The 21,696-nt window shown below is 35.7% G+C and overlaps 4 protein-coding genes and 1 pseudogene across 4 annotated transcripts; 3 read left to right on the top strand and 2 right to left on the bottom strand.

Annotated features, from left to right (window-relative positions):
- Nucleotides 1-1,495: 1,495 nt before the first annotated feature.
- Nucleotides 1,496-4,171, top strand: LOC107768040 (uncharacterized). The gene is made up of 2 exons (XM_016587144.2): nt 1,496-1,663; nt 3,422-4,171. Exons 1-2 carry the CDS (start codon nt 1,561-1,563, stop codon nt 3,829-3,831), a joined length of 513 nt encoding a protein of 170 aa, XP_016442630.1. The 5' UTR covers nt 1,496-1,560; the 3' UTR covers nt 3,832-4,171.
- Nucleotides 4,172-6,459: 2,288 nt separating this feature from the next.
- On the top strand, nt 6,460-9,692 carry LOC107768039 (GDP-mannose transporter GONST3). Its single transcript, XM_016587143.2, has 2 exons — nt 6,460-6,599; nt 8,177-9,692. Exon 2 carries the CDS (start codon nt 8,183-8,185, stop codon nt 9,314-9,316), a length of 1,134 nt encoding a protein of 377 aa, XP_016442629.1. The 5' UTR covers nt 6,460-6,599; nt 8,177-8,182; the 3' UTR covers nt 9,317-9,692.
- A 936-nt stretch (nt 9,693-10,628) lies between these two features.
- On the bottom strand, nt 10,629-14,859 carry LOC107768038 (nucleoside diphosphate kinase 2, chloroplastic). Its single transcript, NM_001324965.1, has 7 exons — nt 14,617-14,859; nt 14,455-14,511; nt 14,244-14,330; nt 13,471-13,551; nt 13,225-13,337; nt 13,054-13,103; nt 10,629-10,696 (listed from the first exon to the last, which is right to left on the bottom strand). Exons 1-7 carry the CDS (start codon nt 14,857-14,859, stop codon nt 10,629-10,631), a joined length of 699 nt encoding a protein of 232 aa, NP_001311894.1.
- Nucleotides 14,860-16,432: 1,573 nt separating this feature from the next.
- Nucleotides 16,433-18,895, top strand: LOC107766980 (kinesin-like protein KIN-14J; annotated as a pseudogene).
- A 683-nt stretch (nt 18,896-19,578) lies between these two features.
- Nucleotides 19,579-21,671, bottom strand: LOC107766978 (DELLA protein GAI1-like). Its single transcript, XM_016585899.2, has one exon. The coding sequence runs from the start codon at nt 21,483-21,485 to the stop codon at nt 19,794-19,796; it is 1,692 nt and encodes a 563-aa protein (XP_016441385.2). The 5' UTR covers nt 21,486-21,671; the 3' UTR covers nt 19,579-19,793.
- Nucleotides 21,672-21,696: the final 25 nt, after the last annotated feature.

The following is a 21,696-nucleotide window of genomic DNA, read 5'->3' on the forward strand; positions in this document are numbered from 1 at the left end:
AATTGGGAATATTGTTTGGAGTTTATATCTCAATTTTGGTGTTTTGGTGAAGATTAGACTTGATTTTGGCTGAATTTCAGATTGAAACTCGAACAACAAGAAGACGAACACATGACATACAATATACTTACGAAATTATAGTAAAGTTGTATTATAATTGTATGCAAATTGTATTCTGTTGTAGTTATATATATTTTCTTATTTGAATGTTATATGAAAGGTGAAAAATAGTTGTATAATGTATGAATCATTGTATAAAATTTGTATTTAAGTTATCAATACTATCTTTTTGCATAAAGTTGTTGATATGTATCAAAATTGTATTAACAGAGTAAGTTTTGATTGGAATTTTAGAGAGGAAGAAGCACACACCACAGACAAAATATATACAAAAGATATATTGTATAAAATTTGTATAAAAATTATATTTAAGTTGTATGATATTGTAATTATATTTAACTGGGTAGAAATAATGTATAAAAAATATAGATAAGTTGTAAATAAGTTGTACAATATATAATTAGTTATAAAATTTATTTTTACTATGTATGTTATTGTAGATATTCAAATTTGTATTAAATTTATACGAAATTTATTTTTAATTTGTATGTTGATGTACCATATATTGTTCTTAGAGATAGAGATTTTATGTGTTTAGTTTGAATATAAATATACAATGAAGTTTAGATTCAGTAGAAGTTTTCTTTTAGATCTTGCTAAAATCCGTTCCAAATCCTCCTTAACTTTCTATATAAAATAGTTCACACTATGCAATATGCAGTTCAAAAACTAAAAGCAAAATGTGCAACTTTTTTTAATAAAAAAATTTAAAATAAATAAATAAACTTGCAAGCTTTATTAATTTGCATGTGATTCTTCTTCAACAATATCTATGAAATAATAAGCAAAATTTATTTCGATGGTAATGTAAGATACTATATGTGCTGTCAACAGCGAGCTTTTTTCTTTGGGATAAGTCACAATGAAAAATTTTATACTCCCTGCATCCTATTTCGTTTTTACTCATTTATGTTAAAATCCGTCCCAAAATATGCAATTACTTGATTTGTTTTGTGGAAATGTTGACTGTTGAGAGTATCTTTGGTCCCAATATTCTGGAGAGAAGTGGGGAGAGAGGAGAGAAAAAAGGAAATGGGTGTAACTAAATTCCTTGATTGAAGGCACTAATAATGGATTGAGAGCCTTTTAAGGTGGAATGTATATAATTTGTAAGTAATCCTTGTTTAGGGCGGGTAATATAAAAAATTAAAATAATTTTAATAAATAAGTTTCAAATATTATATAGGAACGAAAAAATCTCATACCTAAATAGCATATTTTTAGAGTGACTACCTGGTATCGTAGTCGAAGGCTCAGCTAGGCCCAGACCACATTTTCGTTTTATTGGCCCAAATAGGAATTTAAGCCCATGTCCGTTTGTTCCCACTTCCCGCTATTTATCATTTTGTTTTTGCCGCCAATTAGATTTGGGAGTCTTATTTGGGAAGTTTCTCAAAGTTTAGAGAGAGAGAGAGAGAGAGAGAGAGAGAGAGAGAGAGAATGCTGGGAAGAGTAAGACGGTCAACAATTAGCTCGCTGGAGCAACTGGAGTCGGAAAGGCCATCATCGAAGCTCATGAAAGCTGACTCTCTCTCCATCTACGGTACATTTCCTTTTATTCTTAGTTCCACCTTCTTTGCAAATCATTGAAATGGTATCTGCTCCGTCTTCTGTTATTGTATCTTCTGGATTCATATGTTGCTTCATAAGAATTGAGGAATAGATTATGTGTACTGGTGGATATCTGATCATTTTGGGAAATGAGTTGATTATGTAGAATTCGCAGAAGATAGTAGATCCCTTTTAATTTGAGTCTCCAAATTCCCAGATTTTGGTATTCAAATACCTAACTTGATATTCTGAAAAAATAACTTCCAATTTTTCTTTTATGTATCGGAAAATCACTATAGAGCAAAAGCAACTAAAATTCAAGATAAAATCGCTTTGAAGGCCAATGAGTACCTACGGTACAAGAGAACATCGCTTTAAAGGTCAGCGAGTAATTAATTAATTATTGTTTCAACTTTTAATGTCAGTTCATTAAAAGCCACGACAAAGGAAGATTTTGTGACTTCTTTTGTAGTAGAGTGAGAAGCATCCTTCGAGCACCATTTAGATCTTGTAGCTGAGTATAGTAGCTGTATGTTATCCTCATTGGTAGAAGTAGTTAAATGGAATTAATTTAAACTCATATGCTCCAACTTGATGAATGAGGATGCCCTGAGAAGAAAATGATCATATGGTTGTACTTGTACATCTATAACATGAGGAATGAGGAATCAAGCTCTAGTATTCTCTTAGGTTACTTCCCAATCCCCAAGTCCATAAAGTCTGAAACAGCTGTAGTAGTGACAATCTTGTCAATAAGAAGGCACTAGAGAAGATTCATTGTCTTGTGTTGCTTCACTAGATTTATGCATCCTTGCAGGATAATCTAACTAAAGCTTAAATGTTGGTATGATATGACTATATATGTACAAGTGGTAAGCACCCTCTACCTCCAACTTGAGATTGCAGGTTCGAGTCACCAAGAGAGCAAAGGGGTAATAGTGAGCTAATAAACTAACGGTAAGGTATTTTTGGGACCAAAATTAAACGGAGGGTATAGTTCTATTTTCAGTAGTTGAGGGGTAATCATGCAAGTGCAGCTGCAGATAAATATTTAAATCTTCCTGAAACTTTATGTTTGAACGCTGAAGTATACCTTATACTTCCCTAAAGTTATAACCGCTTTTGGTTTTTCCCCTCTCAGTGAAGCGTTCTTTCTCTTCTATTTTCAGAAAAATATATAACTAACTTTGGCCATCACATACTCCTTGAGTCAACCTTATAGTCAACAGTATGAATATCCATTTGGGAAGGAGGGGCTTTGTACAAAGGTTGTCTACAGATAACTTCATTTGAAGAAGCTTTTACTGCTGTGGGCTTTGCCTTGTGCGCCTGCTTGTTTCATTGTCATGTTATCTTCCTCTTCTAGCTTTTACATCTATGATGATCCTTTTTGTTGTGCCCTCAAAAGAAGTACAGCTTGTCAAGCTTCATATTTGATTGATAATGAATTAGCATTCAAGGTAAACGTGCAAGAAACAAAGTGCAGTTTTAGCATATTCTAGGTTATCATATAATCTGGCTGTCCTCCAAGTTTGCTATTTGTATCAGATCTATTGCACTTCCACAAATTCAAGAAATCACATTCGAATTGGAAATATATCCTTTGTTTCCACCTCAATTCTTTATTAATGGAGTGTGCCATAGATGATGAAGAACATTTTTTTTTGAAGTAGATAAAGAGCAAATATACTTCTAAAAGCTGAATAATTAGTTAGTATCTAGTTGATAAGCTTTTCTCCTTCTAATGCAGAGACAACCCTTATGAAGCTAAGGGAAGGCTCTCGACGTGATACAAGCTTTCCTGCAGAGTGTTCAATAGATGGAAATAATCATTGCCTTACTTCAGGTGGTTCACCTAGAGAGGAGGCATCAATAACCGATGCTGATTCATCCAGTGAAAATCTTGAAGATACAAGTGGTTGTCAGCCCACAGGCTCCTCAAGAGAAACAAAGAAGAGCAACTTCTCTCTTGCTTATATGTTTTCCAGGTATAGAAGTTCTCAGTGTGCTGGAGGCACAGCTGATGAGGATCCAATGGTCATTGAAGATAGTATCTGTTCTGCAAACTCTTCACTTAGCCCTAACAATTCTCAGTTGATGAGCAGCTCAGTACAGACACTGTCCGCAATACCGGAACACATTTGCTCCCCTATGATTTGAGTTAAGATCATGTCATAAGTTTTCTGATAAATGTGGAAGAATGGTTGTTTTGCTATCATGGTGGTCCTGTTGTTATCTTGTACGAGTATTTTCTTATTTATTATTGTGCAAGAATTGCCCTTCCAAGGTAGGTGTAAGGCTGCGTACATCCTACCCTTCCAAGACGCCACTTGTGTGATTACACTAGGTGGTTGTATTATGCAAGAGTAGTTTATATGTGATAAATGAGTGGAGAAGCGAGGAACTTCCAGTAGTGTTGGTCAAATTGCTTTCTGGATGTATTTATTTTCTTTGTCAATACTATGAGGACCAGAAAGGATTTGCAACTGATCAATAAAAATGAGCATAATGTTCGATTTTGCATTTATTTAAGAAGCATTTGATGATCTGCAACTACTTGGTTAATTGGATGTGGTACTACTGCCACAAGAAGTGAGTTCATATTTCTGTATTTAGTCCAATGGCAGAGAATAAAGTGAGGAGGCTTATAAATTTAGAGATTTATATAAAAGTGAAAGCTCCAAAACGGAAACGAGAGTGCGGAGCATAAATTACGAAATGATATTTACTGTATTTTAATCTTCCACAGTTGAATATTGACATTGATTTAGCCTAAATAAATTACTGGAAGATGAGAAAGTTACTTCTTAAATACGCAGTACAAATATAGTTACCCAATCATAAGTATACTCTTAAAATGTTCAGGCGAGGGAATTGTTATGCAATAACGTCTTTCTTGAGGCAATTAATCTCCCCTCAAAATACACACTTTTGGCATATGCAAAAAGGCATTTTGTAGAATACAGTTTAAGGATAAAACATTACAGAAAGAATCGGCGAAAGCCGTTATTATACTTGCCATAAGTGAGAAAAAGCCCAAAACGATACATTATCTTTAGCTTTAGACTCAAAGTCATACATATTCTTTCACATGAAGCACTAATAGTCCATTTACTTTAACAAAGTGGTGCACTTTTAGTCATAACACTGAGAAAAAGCCCAAAACCATACATTATCTTTGGTTTTAGACTCAAAGTCATACATATTCTTCCACATGGAGCACTAATAGTCTATTTACTTTAATAAAGTGGTGCACTTTTAGTCATAACATTAAACACATTTTAATTTTTAACAGAAATCTAAGATCTGACAAAATATCTGTTCCATTTATTTTCTTTGTTTACCGAAAGAAACAAAGATGACAGATTTATCTAGATAGCAAATAGTAAATATACATAGAATTTACTTACTATTTATTTACTATACATAAAATATATATTTTACTAAGAAATGTTAAACACCGTTAATTTTTATTTGCAATGATTGTTATCTAGATAACCTAAAATGTTATCTAGATTTTTTTTATTATATACATAATATTTACTATACCTTGACATAAAATAAATATATATTTATTAGATTTTTTTATTTTAAGGGGAGTCAACGTATAATAAATATACATAAAATAAAAATAAATTTTATGTATATAATAAAAAAATCTAGATAACATTTGAAGTTATCTAGATAACAATCATTGCAAATAAAAATTAACGGTGTTTAACACTTCTTAGTAAAATGTATATTTTACGTATAGTAAATAAATAGTAAATAGATAAATAGTAAATAAATTCTATGTATATTTATTATTTGCTATCTAGATAAATCTGTCATCTTTATTTCTTTCGGTAAACAAGAAAATAAATGGAATAGATATTTTGTCAGATCTTAGATTTCTGTTAAAAATTAAAATGTGTTTAGTGTTATGACTAAAAGTGCACCACTTTGTTAAAGTAAATTGACTATTAGTACTCCATGTGAAAGAATATGTATGACTTTGAGTCTAAAGCCAAAGATAATGTATGATTTTAGGCTTTTTCTCTGCCATAAGTTGTATTTGGTGAATATGATTGCAAGTCAGTATTTATTGGATACGATTTATATTTGCTAATAGACACTTAAATTTTTTTCCTTTCTCGAATCATGTTTAGATCCTTGTTCGTCACATATAAATTTTTTTTTTCCAAAAGTGTAGCTCTTCATTTATAAATCTGTAATAGAGTAGTGAGTTATTTTCAATGCAGCAAATCACATATTTACCAAGGATAAAAAAGTTAAACTAATAAAGCATCATTGAGTCTACATATGCATAAAGAAATTTGACAATCATTGATTATATAGGAAGAGAAACTTTTTATTTTTATTTATGTTATAAGTCATTCAAACATTTATATGTAACTAATAAGGAAGTCTTAAACGGGAATTGGAAAAAACTTAGGTATGTAAATTAGTATCTTACGAATCATATATAACAAACGTGACTTTATAAATATGTGAAACGCACATATAAATAACTTTTGTGACTTATAAAATGCATTTCGCATTGCCACTTATATATCGCCTTGGTAGCTATTATTGGTAGTTGCAAATTATATTCTCAAAATCCCTTATAAATAGCATTTATTAATTACGGACTTATAGATCACATTAGTGATTGCGACTTATAAGCCCATTAGTGACTAGACTATTAACGTATTGCCTAATTGGGACTTAAATCGCATTTATTGCAACTTATATAAATCGGCGAATAACTCGGGGATTCACGTGTGACACTTGCAAAGAGTGCTAAGGGGCATACTTTCATTTTGCGTTAATTACCCCATTCGTCCATAGCGCTCTCTTTTCTCACTCTCCGGTGTATACGAGCCACCGACGCCTCCGCCGGGATCATTAGCAGCCACCGTCTTCCTCCAATTTCTCGATCTTCAACGGTGAGTCCATCTCTTCCTCCTCAAACCCTAATCATCTAGCCATACTACTCTTACACTGTCACGACACATTCTTGTCAATGCACCTGTCCAAATTCCAAATCCACTATCATTTGTCCTCCCTTGCCGTATTTATCCATCTTAATATAGGCTCTTCCAATCTTACTCGGTGGGTCCAAACCCAATCTGTACTTTAATTCCAACAACATGTGTATTTGTATCTATGTTATCTGCTTATTTGTTTTACTGTTTTCTTCTAACTATGCTAGCAACTTGTGAGTTGTGCTGCTTCACGGTCATTTTGAAATTGTAAATTGATGTTTTATCTTAGCTTCTTATCTGGTTCTAGTGAGATTTAGCTAGTTGGAGGGAGCAGTACTTTTATGTAAATCAGGTACTACTACTAGTATGTTGGATGCAGTATGTAATGTTGTTGACATATCTAAAGCAGAACCAGTCATAGCAAATGTGGACCTTCTTTATAGTCAGTTTTGTTTAAAATGTAAAGAATGTCAAAGAATCGTGCTGACAAAATACAATTTCTAATTTCCTTTTATGGTAATAAATAGGGCTTTGGGAGAACGCCATTTTTATTTTCTACTTTGATAAGTAAATATGGGATGATGCTACCAATTCCGTCTGAGTATATCCCATTTTCTGTCAATCACGAATATTGTCAAGTTAGATTAGAAATGAAGAGTAGTGCATACTGAAGCAGCATTGGACTGGGAGCGGAAGCTGTAAATCATTTGATTTTGTGCCTAACCAATTTACATATTTACACATTAGAGAAATTCATACCTTGAAAGTTATCAGGAAAGACCGAATGCTGTTTCATATTTCAGTTAACAGATAGTTTTTTCCACTTTATAGTACATGGAAACTTAATTCCCCCACCCCACCCCCTCCTAAATGAGGACCAATAACAGGGAAGTTTCTATTAAGGGCTTAAGAAATGGAGAAGAAATAATCTTATATTGTCCTCTTATGGTTAAAGAAAAGAAGAATAATGGACTAAAAACTTAAATAGAAGCTAGTATAAATTAGCAATTACTTTTTATGATTGTGTGACAGTATGATGATTGAAGGTGATAGGGAAAGAGGTAGATTAAAAAACGCATGTCCAAAATTGTCTCAACGGAATCAATATGGACGTGGCATAGAAGACAATGGAATAAAGGTTCCATATAGATGATACCATCCATGTCTGTGAGGAGCTTCTTTATTTTGGTTAAGATAACCGTATGTCCGTGTAGGGATAAGTGTCAAAGAACCTATTGTTTTAAAGAATTCCTAATTTGCCTTAAAGACATTAGTTAAATGTATAATTAGATGTACCTTATGAGCAGAATGAATGAAGAGGAGTCATACAGTCGGTCCCGACCAGTTCAAAATGATTGATGCACTTGACCAAAATGATTGTTGGTGAATGCTCTGGTAAATATCTTTTGCTTTAGTAAGAAGCGGACTTAGGTTCTGCAGACTTGCTCATAGTAATAGACAATAGACTAGTTTATCAAACAAAAGAAAAAAGAAGTAAATGACATAATACTAAGAAACATGTACTTTTGTTATTTCAGATATAGATGTCAAATGATGTGGAAAATCCTGAAGATGGAGATGCCAGGAAGTCTTCAGATGCTTCTTCGCCAACCCCCAGTCTCCAATCGACTTGGTACGATGCCTTACTTCAGCAAGCATCAGTTTATGGAGTAGCTGCTGGATACTGTCTATCAGCATCACTACTCTCCATCATTAACAAGTGGGCCGTCATGAAATTTCCTTACCCAGGGGCACTAACTGCATTGCAGTATTTCACAAGTGCAGCTGGAGTCCTCATATGCGGGGGGCTCAAGGTCATAGAACATGATAAGCTTGATCTTGTAACAATGTGGCGGTTCCTGCCGGCTGCAATTATATTTTACCTATCTCTTTTTACAAATAGTGAGCTTCTCCTCCATGCCAACGTTGATACTTTTATTGTCTTCAGATCAGCTGTCCCCATCTTTGTTGCAATAGGAGAGACCCTCTACTTGCATCAGCCATGGCCAGCAATTAAAACGTGGGCATCACTAGGTACAATCTTTGCTGGTAGCGTGCTCTATGTCACTACTGATTACCAGTTCACACTTACGGCTTATAGCTGGGCATTGGCTTACTTAGTGAGCATGTCCATTGATTTTGTTTATATCAAGCATGTTGTTATGACAATTGGCTTAAACACGTGGGGTCTCGTGCTATACAACAATCTTGAGGCTTTGATGCTTTTTCCTATTGAGCTGCTTATAATGGGCGAACTGAAGAAGATAAAGCATGAAATTCAGGATGAGTCAGATTGGTACAGTTTTCAAGTGGTGTTACCCGTAGCCCTGTCGTGTTTGTTTGGTCTAGCGATCTCTTTCTTTGGATTTTCTTGTCGTAGAGCAATATCTGCTACAGGCTTTACTGTTCTCGGCATAGTGAACAAACTATTGACAGTGGTGATAAATCTAGTCATCTGGGACAAACACTCGACTCTTGTTGGGACAGTGGGACTCTTGATCTGCATGCTTGGTGGTGTTATGTACCAGCAATCCACGAGCAACAAGCCCAAGGCTGTGAAAGATGTAAATCCACAAGCAGCTGATGAGGAGCAACAGAAGCTCCTTGAAATGCAAAGCAGCATACAGAGCAGTGAGAATGAGAAGCAAGCTACACAATCGGGAGATGAGAAACAATAACATTTTCTTGGGAAGAGTTCCCTTTTAATTTTTGTATGTCAAAGATATTGTTGAATTCAATATACACCTGGTCGAAAAGCCAGTAAGTGCCTGATTGGGTATGAAGTCAGCTGCCAGTTACTTAGAAGGAGCTTTCACGAGGATAGGAGAGTGGATTGCTATTTTTATTCATGGGTATTGAAGTCAGCTGCCTTCAACTTTGCAAAAGTACATCTTACGTTTATCTTCTATAGTTTTGATTCGTATTCAGCTTACTTATTTAGTAAGGTTTCTCCTCCCAATTTGAGTAGTGGGTGATGGTGGAGTAATATTTGTGTAATACATTTGTTCTACATTGTGACGTACTATTCCAATATGCTCTGCCATTCCTGTACACAGACCAGTGACATGTTTCTAAGGGGGACCAAAAAAGCACTTTGTCTAACTACTATGTCCTCACTTGCTGACATACTTTGCATAACCTTCCTTTCAAGAGAAAAGGGGAAGTTTGTCTTCTTGGGTATCTTATGTGCAAACAGGTGTGTATTCCATAATCAGACACTGCAGATTTCGAGCAACTTTTGGCATGTTACGTCTCTGTTGAATCAGCAGATTGCTTCTCTTTTTACTTTGTATAGCCTCATGCATATGGATATGCAAAGGCAAAGGAGAGTCAATATAATGATTCAACAACAGATACTCTAAGACGAACAATTTAAAAAATTTCTTCCTAGTAATTTATGTACACTGGAGTCTGGACGGAATTTATCTTCGTAGTTGATTATCTAGTAAATTTTCATACATGAAAGGAGTCCTCTTGATTGGCGATTCGCAATTTTGTAGTTGTATTGTAAAAGCTCCAGTAATTTCTCTGTTTAGACCAAAAGAGAAAACTCCATTTATAAAGGTAAATTAGTCAAATCACAACAAATTTTTCATCATTGAGAAATAGGTTAAAAAGAATGGTTACTAAAAAAAAAGAAGAGAAAGTGAACTTGTGATCCAGTTATCGACTCCAAAAAGCATGGAATACCTAAATAACTTTCGAAGTAAATTGATCCTCATAACCTGTAAAGGAACTTTGAGGACAGAGGTCTTAGAATTCCGACGTCCAGTTTGCGCTGAACTTGGAACGAGAAGCTAATAAAGCTCTTCTAATGAACCGTTAAAATTGCTTTTCTTGTAGCATTACAAACACACTTCTCTCTTTAAATAGAAAGTTTATTACAATGGCAGAGTAATATTCTTACAAAATAGAATTCATCCATCTCTTTCAGGTTAGTGAAACTGAAACCTTCAATTCTAATGATGGAAATCATATCTCCTTGCGACATTATTCGATCAACCAAGGTTCTTGAACTGGTGTCCATGAGCACAGTTCACCTTCTCCAAACCAAAGCGCTGCACGAAGGAAATGAATATAGACATACATCAGTCGATCAGAAGACAATCACGGCATACTCATTTCTTTCTTTTTTTGATGAAGTAATATGTATCATTAAGAAGGAATCAAGAAGATGCAAAGTTAAAAGAGGCATATGTGATAAATGAACAAAAAATTACAGGAGAACAATGTTTGCCCCAAAACAAAGTCTCAATCTAGGACAAGCGAGCTAATAAAGTCCAACAGGTGTCCTGTACTATTTAAGGGGGACAACTTTGTCCAGCAAAAAAGGTTGAGCAGGCATTAAGATTTGAGTAAGTGGTTTGGGGTTGAGGTGCCATCAAAGCATCTTCTATTCCTCTCGTTTCATAAACACCAAAAAATAGTTGCAGGGATCATAAGCCAGATCTTCTTCATGACCTTATCAACCTCCCAAAGACTCCAGCTCATACTCATTTCTATCTTTCTTTCTTTTTTAAAATCTAGAACAGCGGTTTCTGTATGTACCATATCACTTATTAAGACAATACTATGCGAGGAATTTCAGGAGAGGGGAGAATTTGAAAATCGGATCATGAGAAAGCCTATAACGTAGAGAGCATTAACCACCTATTCCTTCATTGTCCAGTAGCAGCTGACTTATGGAATTTCTTTTATTCCATCTTTGGATTATCCTGGGTCACCCCTCAGTCAGTCAACGAAGCCTATGATAGCTGGTTTTTGTGGAAAGTTGATAAGGCCATCAGAAGGAAATGGAAAATGATCCCAACAACTATTTTTTGGTGTATCTGGACAGAGAGAAATCACAGATGTTTTGATGGTGTCTCAACTCCAACATGCTTCCTGAAGGCTAGATGTTTAGTTAGTCTTTTTAGTTGGAACTTCATGACCCCTGTAACTAGCACTGACTATTTTTTGGACTTTGTTAGCTCTCTGATCCTAGCATAGCTTTTTTTGTATTAATAGAGCTAACAGTCATCTCTCTTTGTAACCTTTTGTTTCCTTATGCATCTTCTTGATGCCTTTTTAATGATAACACTTTACTTCATCAAAAAAAAAAAAAAAGTCTATGATCAAGTGAACTGGGGGTTCCTAGACTTCATAACGTTAAAGATGGACTTTGGAGTTGGAGAAAATGGATCAAATACTGCATATTGAGGTACTCCATTCTTGTGCATGGAAACCCATGTGGATTCTTCTGTAGTTCGAGGGGCTCTAGGCATGGAGATCCGCTATTAGTCATGGAGGCGTTGAGTAAGATGATGGATAAAGCTGTGATGGGCGATTACTTAGGGGGTTTCAATCAACGATTGGAGGACACATCATGCAAGCTCTCTTCAACACACCAACAAAAAGTTCAAAATGAGCATACTTAGTTGACAAGTGCACAGAAGGTCACTACGGATAAATTTCTTTGAGATTAACTACTTAAGTAGGTAGATCATAGATGGTGGATGAACAAGGAGCGTCAAGAAAACATCTACATGAAGAATGAACAGGCAAGTGCACTTTTGATAAATTAAAGGAAATGGGGATATTTTCATAAAAAGAGTGATAATATAGATCTACTCAAGATAACTTCAGTTTCGGTCTGTCCTTTGATTTTCACCCTAATAAATTTATTGTCACCAGCGGTGAAAGTTACAAAAGAAAAAAAAATGAAAACAGAAGTACATTAGTAAAAATAGAGATGAGAGTGAGAGAGAGAGAGAGAGAGATTTAAGAAACGCACGGGAGAATCAGATATCAGTAAAACTATGTCTTTTCCCTCCATATATTCACATGCCAAGTCAAACATACATGGAGAGAGAGCCATTGTAACACTTATAGTACTTTTGTTTTGTTTGATATGAAAAGCAAAATTGCAATACTTAATACTTCGTAGTACTTTTTTTTAATTATAAAGTTAATACTTCGTAGTATTTTTTAAGTACAAAAGTGAACCAGAATCAATCTCTCTTTTTTTATATGACGGAAGCGTAAAAGAAAAACAAGTGTCATTCTTAAAGAGAAACAATCTGGCTAAAAGCATGCAATGGCATTTCTGTACACTGGCAGGTGATTATCACAAAGTGAAGGTGGAGTGTGACTTTATCATCTCTGAACAATAACATGAGCTCATTTTCTAGTTAAATAAAATATGTGCAATGGAGAGATACCATGGAAACGTAGTTAAACAAATATGTACACAAAAAACATTTCTAGGGCTAATTAGGAGGTCGGTATCTGGCAAATCCACAATATATTCTATATTTTACGTCATCTCGAAAACATCAAAACTGAAGCCACTCCTTTTAGACATGTAAAGACTCTATCATAGAAACCAATTAAGTGATTCTACAAGCCATTCACATTTATTTAGCTAGAACTTTACCTATTTCACGCTTGCCATTGTCAGGGCTATCACTTCCATGCACCACATTTCTGAAAACAGATTGTCATAGAAATCTAGTAAGTACTTGGAAACGTTGAAAACTTCACGTACCATGACAGTGTATTCATTGAACATAACATATAAACAAAACACTAATATATGTTGCCCAACCTTCCAGTTTGAACAGCAAGGTCTCCTCTGATTGTGCCGGGCTCCGCGTTAAGTGGATTAGTTGCTCCTATTAGCTTACGGGCAGATGCTACAACACCAACACCCTCCCAGGCCTTGCCAGAGATAGAATAGAATCCAAGATATTAGGAAGCTCAGAAGATTGCCAAACATAACATATAGTGTGAATATAACTCATTGGTTTCAATTAGTGAATGATGAAAATGGATTAAATAGCAAGAACTCTACCATACAGACAACAGGACCAGAGGTAATGTAGTCAATCAGCTTGGGGAAGAATGGTTTGGACTGTAGGTCCTTGTAATGCTCCTGTTACAATTATAAATTTTTTAGCAATATAATCAGGAATTAACAGGGACGATATAAATAGATCTGAGAAATAATTCAGAAAATTAACATAGTGATTGGATTCCCTTTTCTGATCGATAAACAAGCCTAAGGATACAATTCTCTGCTTTTCTGAAAGCAAATAATAAAAAAATAAATTTGATACAATCTTAATAGGGTATATGGAATTAATTATTAGACCATTCCTTAGCTATCCTCTAAAAGGCTTCATGTGGTATGTGAAGTTTGTACTTCTCACTTTGTCCGGAACATGCTTTCCATTAGACTCATGCTTCTTTTTATTTCCCATTAGTCCAACCTATATGAAAATGTGACATGAATGTTGTTAAACCTTTAATCTCCAATCCTGATGCATTATCAAACTTTATCTTATGGTAGTTTCTGGGTTTGACTCAAACGCTATTCGTTCCTACATTTACACAATATCAGAAGTGTAATTCTGTAAATAATGAAGGTTTGTAAAGGGGCAAAATGGCCTACAAAGCCCTTAGACATAAGTCTTGAAAAATGGTGGGAAGGAGGTAAAAGGGGAGGGGTTTTGTGGGGTAGGGGGTGGGTGGGTGGGTGGGGGGGATTAGGGCATAACTAGAAATGTCAAGTTAATTAAAAGATTATGTAATTCACATCCAAGCTCAGCTCCAGAAATGACGAACCTCTGCCAATTCTTTGGGGCAATGAAAAAGCTTCAAACCAGTTAGCTTAAACCCCTTTTTCTCAAATCTTGAAATAATCTCCCCAACCTATTACAATTAAGAAATGACATCACAGAAAAACTTAAAACAAGACTTCAAAAAAGAATGCATTTTTTTTGAGTGTTTCAACAATCCATAATTAAAACAGAGAAGAACATTGTGAAGAGCATACAAGTCCTCTTTGAACACCATCAGGCTTAATCATAATATATGTCTCCTCCACTTCTTCCTGAAAAAACAATAAATTCACCCCAAATTTAAACAATACAATTGGGTAAGCAAAAGTTCAACTAAATGCATAATAATATACAGGTTAGAAGAGAGATAAACATACCATGGAAGCAACCAAGTGGGGAAGGAATATACGAGTTGTATGGTTCCTTTTGGAGGCATGGGAACGAGATTGGTTACTTGCAAAAAGATGAACTGCAGGTTGAAATGCAGCTAAATGGTGATTCTTCTTGATGGGGTTAAGGATAAGCTTGCAAGAGGGTGCGCAGGATAAGCGGCTGGTAGGTGAAGATAGCGCAGAAGAAGAAACGCAAGGACTTGCTCCTACAACGCTAAGACACCCCATCTCTCTCTCTCTTTCGCCTCAACTTCCTCTTCGGCGCTAATAAATTCAGCTACCCGGCAACTGAATCACCTAAATTACCCTCCGTGCCTTTCATTTTGTTTTTTCTTTAAATTTAACGAATTTTGTTTTTTGAATTGTCTATTTCCAAAGTTTATGGTGTTGTGAATTTAACTACTTCCTATAACAACTTGTTTATTGTTATCTATCGTATTGTATCGTATTATTATTGTAAGTATAATATTTATTTCGATTATTACTTAAATTTTATTGTATCGTATTATTAAGTTCGTCGTATAAAAAATGTCAGTTTATGTAACGACTAATTTGGTGCGGTCGCATCGTTACCTTGTCTTTTCTTCTCTATTTGGCCTCCTTATTATTAAATAGTCATATTTTATCATTTACTCTATATTTTTATATAATAATTTTACTGTGTACCTTACCTTTTTTATAATATTAAATATTTATTATTCATATTGTTGGTGTGTGATATCATAAACAATAACAAACAATACAATCTATCCGAACGCTGTATTCATCAAAACAATACAATATGATATATTATGAAACGATATGTAACAACCATCCAAACTATACCTGTTAATCGGGCCGGGCTGACCCGTTTACAACCCGGTTCAGCCCGGTACTGTAGCGTGGGAGGCGGGCTGAGACGGGTTGGGCGGGGAGCGGGTTTCAAACGAACAGTTTTTTGATACCGGTGCACCGGAACCCGCTAAGCCCGTTAACGGATTTTTAACGGGCTACAACCCGGTTCAGCCCGTTTTTTAACGGTTTTTTTTTCTTTCAAATATTGTAAATTATCCTACTATTGCAAATGGTTTAGTTCATATTGCTGAAATTTCTCTTTTACTACATAATTTGAAGAGGAAAGAAGGATATACTTCAGTTGTTGAATCTATGCTTCAGAGATTAGATAAGATCAAAACGGCGAAATCAAGGGCGTGACGAGGTAGATGAAGCGGAGGACCAAGAAATTGGAGATATAATGATGTATGGTTCTGATTCAACCAATGCCGGAAATCAAGAACCTCATGTCGACATGGATGAACTTACAAAAATGATGCAAAACATGTGATGTACTATTTCTTTTTCTTTTTTTTTATAATTGTTGTAAACTTTTAATTTGCAAGTTCAAAAATAACAAAATCAAAAAGAACTTGCAACTTAATTTGAAGTATTATATATTATTCAATAAAAATATCAAATGAAAGTCTTCGGAGCTTGATCCTTACATATTGCCTATTGGTCTTATTAAATAATTTTTTGTAGCCACTTACTTTCAAATTTCAATTTTAAAATTGTAAAATTCAACTTTCAAATTTAAAACTTTAAACTTCAAAGTTTAATTCTAAGCCTTAAAAGTTTGCAAACACTTGTATCAATAACATTGAATAAGAAAAACAAAATTTACTTTAAAAAAAAATGCACAGCCCGGTCCAGCCCGCTAAGCTCGAACCCGGACGGACAAAAAAATTCAAAAAAATACAACCCGCAACGTTAAACGGACATGCTTTGAAGCAAGAACTAGAAATAGTTAAGAAATCGTATGAATTGAAAGAGAAGGAAAATCATAAGAAAGAAATCACAGCTTTGAAGCAAGAAATGGAAATATTTAAGAAATCATATGAATTGAAAGAGAAGGAAGATCATAGACAAGAAATTGCAGCTTTGAAGCAAGAAATGGAAATAGCTAAGAAATCGTACGAGTTGAAAGAGAAGGAAGATCATAAGCAAGAAATCGCAGCTTTGAAGCAAGAAATGGAAATAGCTAAGAAATCGTATGAACATCACACCTTAGAAATGGAAAAAAAGGCTACAGAATCTCAACAAGAGCTTGAAGAGAAGTTGAAAGAGGCGACGAGCCTTTTGACAGAATCAAGAAATAGGATAAAGGAACTTGAGACATTTTGTCAATCAAAATCGGAGAATTGGACCAAGAAGGAGCATATTTACCAAATATTTACAGAATTCCAGCTAGGCGCACTTCGTGTATGCTTGATCTCTTTTCTTTATTTTTTCTTTCTAATTTTTTTCTGAAATGTCAGTGTTGTAGCACGTGTAACTTGGACCTCGATAATGTTCAGGAACTAAGGTTTTCTTCTCAGTCAATAAGGCAAGAAGTTGTAAAAAAGCTATGCAGAGGGATTCAATCAACTAGGTCAGTTCAGCTTCTTGAAGTGTTATAATAACGTCGTTTATTGATTGCAGTACAAGTGTAAGATATCAGCCCAAGTTTAAATATTGACTTAAATAGATTTACCTTATGGAATCAAATTTCGATTACAGGTGAAAAAGTTAGAGCACTAGGACATGCAGCTGCTAACTACTCTGCAGTCCTTGCTGAGAATCGCAAACTGCACAATGAGGTGCAGGAGCTAAAAGGTGCGATAATATTGAGGACTGAAATTTATTACCTGTCCTTTTCATTTACTTATGGTTATTTTTCAATTAGGAAATATCAGAGTATATTGTCGGATTAGGCCATTCCTTCGTGGACAAAAGGAAAAACAATCAGTTGTTGAATACATTGGAGAAAATGGGGAGCTTATTGTTGTAAATCCTTCCAAACAAGGAAAGGAAGGCCGTAGGTCTTTCAAGTTTAATAAGGTTTACAGTCCAGCTGCAACACAAGGTTTTCAGATTCCTCCATTTGATTGTTGATCTTAATTAATTCTTTTATCTACGCGTTCTGCATAATGAACTCTAAAATGAATTTCACCTTTCCAATTCGTTTACAGCTGAGGTCTATACAGATATTCAGCCCTTGATACAGTCCGTGCTTGATGGATATAATGTATGTATATTTGCCTATGGTCAGACTGGATCAGGAAAAACATACACCATGGTAAGAACTTCTGTATATAATTCTGTTAGATATGTTTATACTATATTTGTTTCACTTTCCTGATGTCAAATTAAATTAACCTCCAGACTGGCGCAGACAGAGCGACTGAGGAGAATTTGGGTGTCAATTATCGCGCTTTAAATGATCTTTTCACAATTTCTCAAATGAGAGGGAGCACCTTCACATATGAAATTACAGTTCAAATGATAGAAATATATAACGAACAAGTTCGTGACTTACTCTCAAGTGATAGTTCACAAAAGAAATATCCTTCCTTCCTCTTTGCTGATACTGCTTTGTCTTACATTTACAATTAATTACCAGAAGACCATCTCCGACTTGCATATAACATGATTTTCATTAACTGTTTTCCTTGATTTGCACACACTTGGGATATTATCCGCCTCCCAACCCAACGGTTTAGCTGTTCCTGAAGCGAGCATGCAGCCAGTAAACAGGACCTCTGATGTCTTAGATTTGATGGATATTGGATTAAGAAATCGAGCAAAAGGTGCAGTCGATCACACAGGTTATCTATAACAACTTTTAAGAGTTCATCTCTATACTTTGTAGTTTAAAGTACATATCTTTCTCTTTTTTTATTTTATCATGAGTGCTTTTCTATAGTATACATCAATAAACTAACTGCAATACATGCCCAGCGTTGTAACTATTCATTTCGTGGGATGGACATAAAGAGTGGTTCATCCATGCGTAGTAGTCTTAATTTGGTGGATCTCGCTGGAAGTGAAAGAGTAGACCGCTCTGAGGTGACAGGAGATAGACTGAAAGAGGCGCAACATATAAATAAGTCATTATCTGCCCTAGGAGATGTCATTTCCGCTTTGGCACAAAAAAATGCTCATGTCCCTTACAGAAACAGCAAGCTGACTCAACTCCTTCAGACTTCATTAGGTACTTATGAATTGTAAGCAAGTAGTATTGGAGATATTTCAACAGTTAATGTGCTCGGCTGTTAAGAGCAGCCCGGTGCACTAAGCTCCCGCTATGCGCAGGGTCATGGGTGGTTTTTTTAATGTCCAGCCCGTCCCAGCCCGCCCGTTAAACACCCATAATCCAAACAAGCTGTAATAGTACCTTAGTTAACAAGGGATATGGTGGAACTAGAAGTCTTGGATTTGAATCTTAACAATAAAGAAATTCTGGAACGGAGCGCCTACCTTTAAACACCAAAGAGGTGTGGTCAAATAGATGAGATTCCTGCATCGAACCTTGAAAATGGAAAAACAAACCCCTAATACGAAGACCCCTTTCTCTATTTCAAATACCACATGATTATAAAAGACTCGTAATTTAATTAACACTCCAGAGAAGTATATGAATAAATGTAAACTCCCTAAATGAAAACTCGCCAAGTATGCGGAAACAAATAGAGAAGAGCCGACTTGGACTAGGTTCGGACTGAGTTTCAAATCAGCTCATTGAATAATATTAAAAGCTCAATTAAACTCAGCTAAATATTGGAATAAGCTCCGCTAGACTCAGCTTGAGCCTAGTTACCATCGTAATTATTTTATTCTACTTCGGGACCTACAAAAATCGGTGGAAAATTCATCAAAATTTATATGCTTTATGCAGAGGAACAAGCTGTTGTCTTTTCTTTATGTACAACAAATTTCTTTATGTACAATAACACATTTTTTGACAGACAACTCGATATTGTCTTCTTCATGGGAGGACTCTCAAAGGGTTAGGAATAAGAATACTAAACTTAGTGTTTAGGAATTCAAAAAATGAAAGGAATGTCAAGCTAAGCACGAAACAACTAGTATAACTTTACTTCATCACTCTCCATCTGAAAAGATGTCACTCAAACTTATCAGATGTTGTAATTGTTAAACTCCACACTCAAGAGTCTTTTTTTCATATGTAAATACACATTGAACAGTTCAGATTCATCATGAAAATTACAAGATTCGATCCACCAAAAACCAAAATATATTTAATAAAACAGATCTCAAGACCTAGTAAAAGAGAAGATTAAAAGAAAGTCGCTAAAAATTTGTAAAAAAGAAAAAGGAACCGAGCCAACTTACGACTCAGTGAGTTAACTACTGAGTTTCCAAGCAGAGGTAGCAATTAGGGGCCTTGTATGCCAACCCAACATCAAACAACCATTATTTTCTTCCACTCTGTATCCACCACCACCAGCAAACAAAGCTAGTAACATACTTGCTTGTTTAAATGCATTAGAACCTAAAAGAACCGGCTCGAAACCGGCCGAGTTAAACCGGGTTCTCCACTGAGCCAATGTCTCGTGCCTCTCAACTCGGTCTACACCCTCACAGGACACCAAATTGCAGATTTGCCGCCCTAGATACACCTCCGACATCAACTTATCTTGGTCACTCACCGGCCCTAATTCACCACCGCCGCCGCAACCCTCCAACGAGTCAAAAAGGGTTGAGTAATAATGCAATGACTCCGTGAACCGGTCCATGAAAACCGGTCCATTGTGATTAGCTTCTTGCTCGACGATAGTGAAAATCTCAGGTTTCAAGTCCTTAACAAATGACAACACCTTCTCTATACCTCCAGGCCTAGCTAGCAACTGATGCAATTCGAACATGGAATTCACTGCAACAGTTTCGCCTTCACGGATATCGAACATGGACGCATCAAGATCAGCTAAAGAGTTGGCAACAAATCCCCTAAACTCGAATTCAACATTGATTGATTCTGCCAATTGAGCTAATTTCCAACCAATTTGTTGCAAATGGTCTGTGTTATCTTGGGATGGCGGACCAATTCCAGTTAATCTGAAAGTCGGTGCACCACCTGGCCTTAACCCTAAGGCTTGTAACAGAGCAGGCCATTGCATACCTTGTTTCATACTGAAATCAATCACATGGACTTTGTTCTTGTTAGCAAAAGCTTCAAGAATCGCTTGATTTGCAGTGAAATGAGCGAATTTAAGGTAAGGGCAAGTCTCGTAAAAGTGCATCTGTAGAAGGTCGGTAAAGGCAGGATCATTAGGGTTTGAAGGGTACAATCTGTAAACTTTCCTTGCCAGAGCTTCAGCGAAATACGTCGCGACTTTTCCCATTGCCCCAGCTTGTGATACAGCTAAGAATCCAATTTGCTTCAACAGAGCTTCAGCTAATTTCATCTTCTCCTGTTGAATTGCTTCTGCACATGCCATTAATGTGTGGACGAGCCGAACGCCGTTGTCTTGCGAGTCAACAAGCACCACCGGCCGAGTTGACTCAGCCGGCCGTGTGGAAATTGACGACGATAACTCAGTTGTTGTAGTGGGTTTGAATCGTTTGCTCTGTGGCTGCTGCGGCTCATGAGTTGAATATTCAATTTGGGGAAAAACGGCTTTACCTGGAATAGCTGTTAGATCTGAATCGAAGGAGGAGGAATCCTCATAAACTTGATTTGTTGTTTGAGTTGTGAAGGAATTGGAAAAAGGGTCTTGCGGATTGAGTTCAGAGATCATAGATTCAAGCCAAGATGAGAGATCTGAAGGGTTATAATGAACAGTTTCAGAAGCAAGAAATGAAAGATTATCTTGTTCAACACTACCCATAACTTTCTCAAGCTGTTCAAGTTTCTGAGCTACTTCAGCCATGTCTGATGCCTTCACTTTGTAACCCAAAACAGCAAGCAGCTCATCATCAACTCCTCCATCTTCCTCCCACATATTTCCTTTTTCGGAACAACCGGCGGCGGAGCTACAACCACCTGAAAATGAATCTTCCAGTTGCTCATACGGCATCGTTTGGTCTCTCTTCATTTTTTTTCTTTTCTTTTATCTTTTGAGCTAAGGGAAATAGCTGAATTCTGTGGACTCAGAAATTGATGGGATTTCAGCTACATGTATATGATTATGGACTTATGGTGTGGTTTCTTTTTTTCTTTTTCTTTTTTTCAGAGATAAGAATGAGGTTTTTAGGAGAGAGAGAGAGAGTTGTATAGAGTCATAGTAAAGGCAGACAGTGCGAGCG

The sequence above is a fragment of the Nicotiana tabacum genome, chromosome 4 (assembly GCF_000715075.1).
Source record: "Nicotiana tabacum cultivar K326 chromosome 4, ASM71507v2, whole genome shotgun sequence".
Classification (NCBI taxonomy): Eukaryota; Viridiplantae; Streptophyta; class Magnoliopsida; order Solanales; family Solanaceae; genus Nicotiana; species Nicotiana tabacum.

What these genes read in the sequence shown, in the direction of transcription:
- LOC107768040 (XM_016587144.2), top strand. Translation starts at nt 1,561, where the DNA reads ATGCTGGGAAGAGTAAGACGGTCAACAATTAGCTCGCTGGAGCAACTG. An exon ending in TGACTCTCTCTCCATCTACG is followed by an intron (nt 1,664 to 3,421) that starts GTACATTTCCTT and finishes CTTCTAATGCAG; the next exon opens with AGACAACCCTTATGAAGCTA.
- LOC107768039 (XM_016587143.2), top strand. Translation starts at nt 8,183, where the DNA reads ATGTCAAATGATGTGGAAAATCCTGAAGATGGAGATGCCAGGAAGTCT.
- LOC107768038 (NM_001324965.1), bottom strand. Translation starts at nt 14,859, where the DNA reads ATGGGGTGTCTTAGCGTTGTAGGAGCAAGTCCTTGCGTTTCTTCTTCT. An exon ending in CTGGTCCTGTTGTCTGTATG is followed by an intron (nt 13,338 to 13,470) that starts GTAGAGTTCTTG and finishes ATCTCTGGCAAG; the next exon opens with GCCTGGGAGGGTGTTGGTGT. An exon ending in CTTGCTGTTCAAACTGGAAG is followed by an intron (nt 13,104 to 13,224) that starts GTTGGGCAACAT and finishes ATCTGTTTTCAG; the next exon opens with AAATGTGGTGCATGGAAGTG.
- LOC107766978 (XM_016585899.2), bottom strand. Translation starts at nt 21,485, where the DNA reads ATGAAGAGAGACCAAACGATGCCGTATGAGCAACTGGAAGATTCATTT.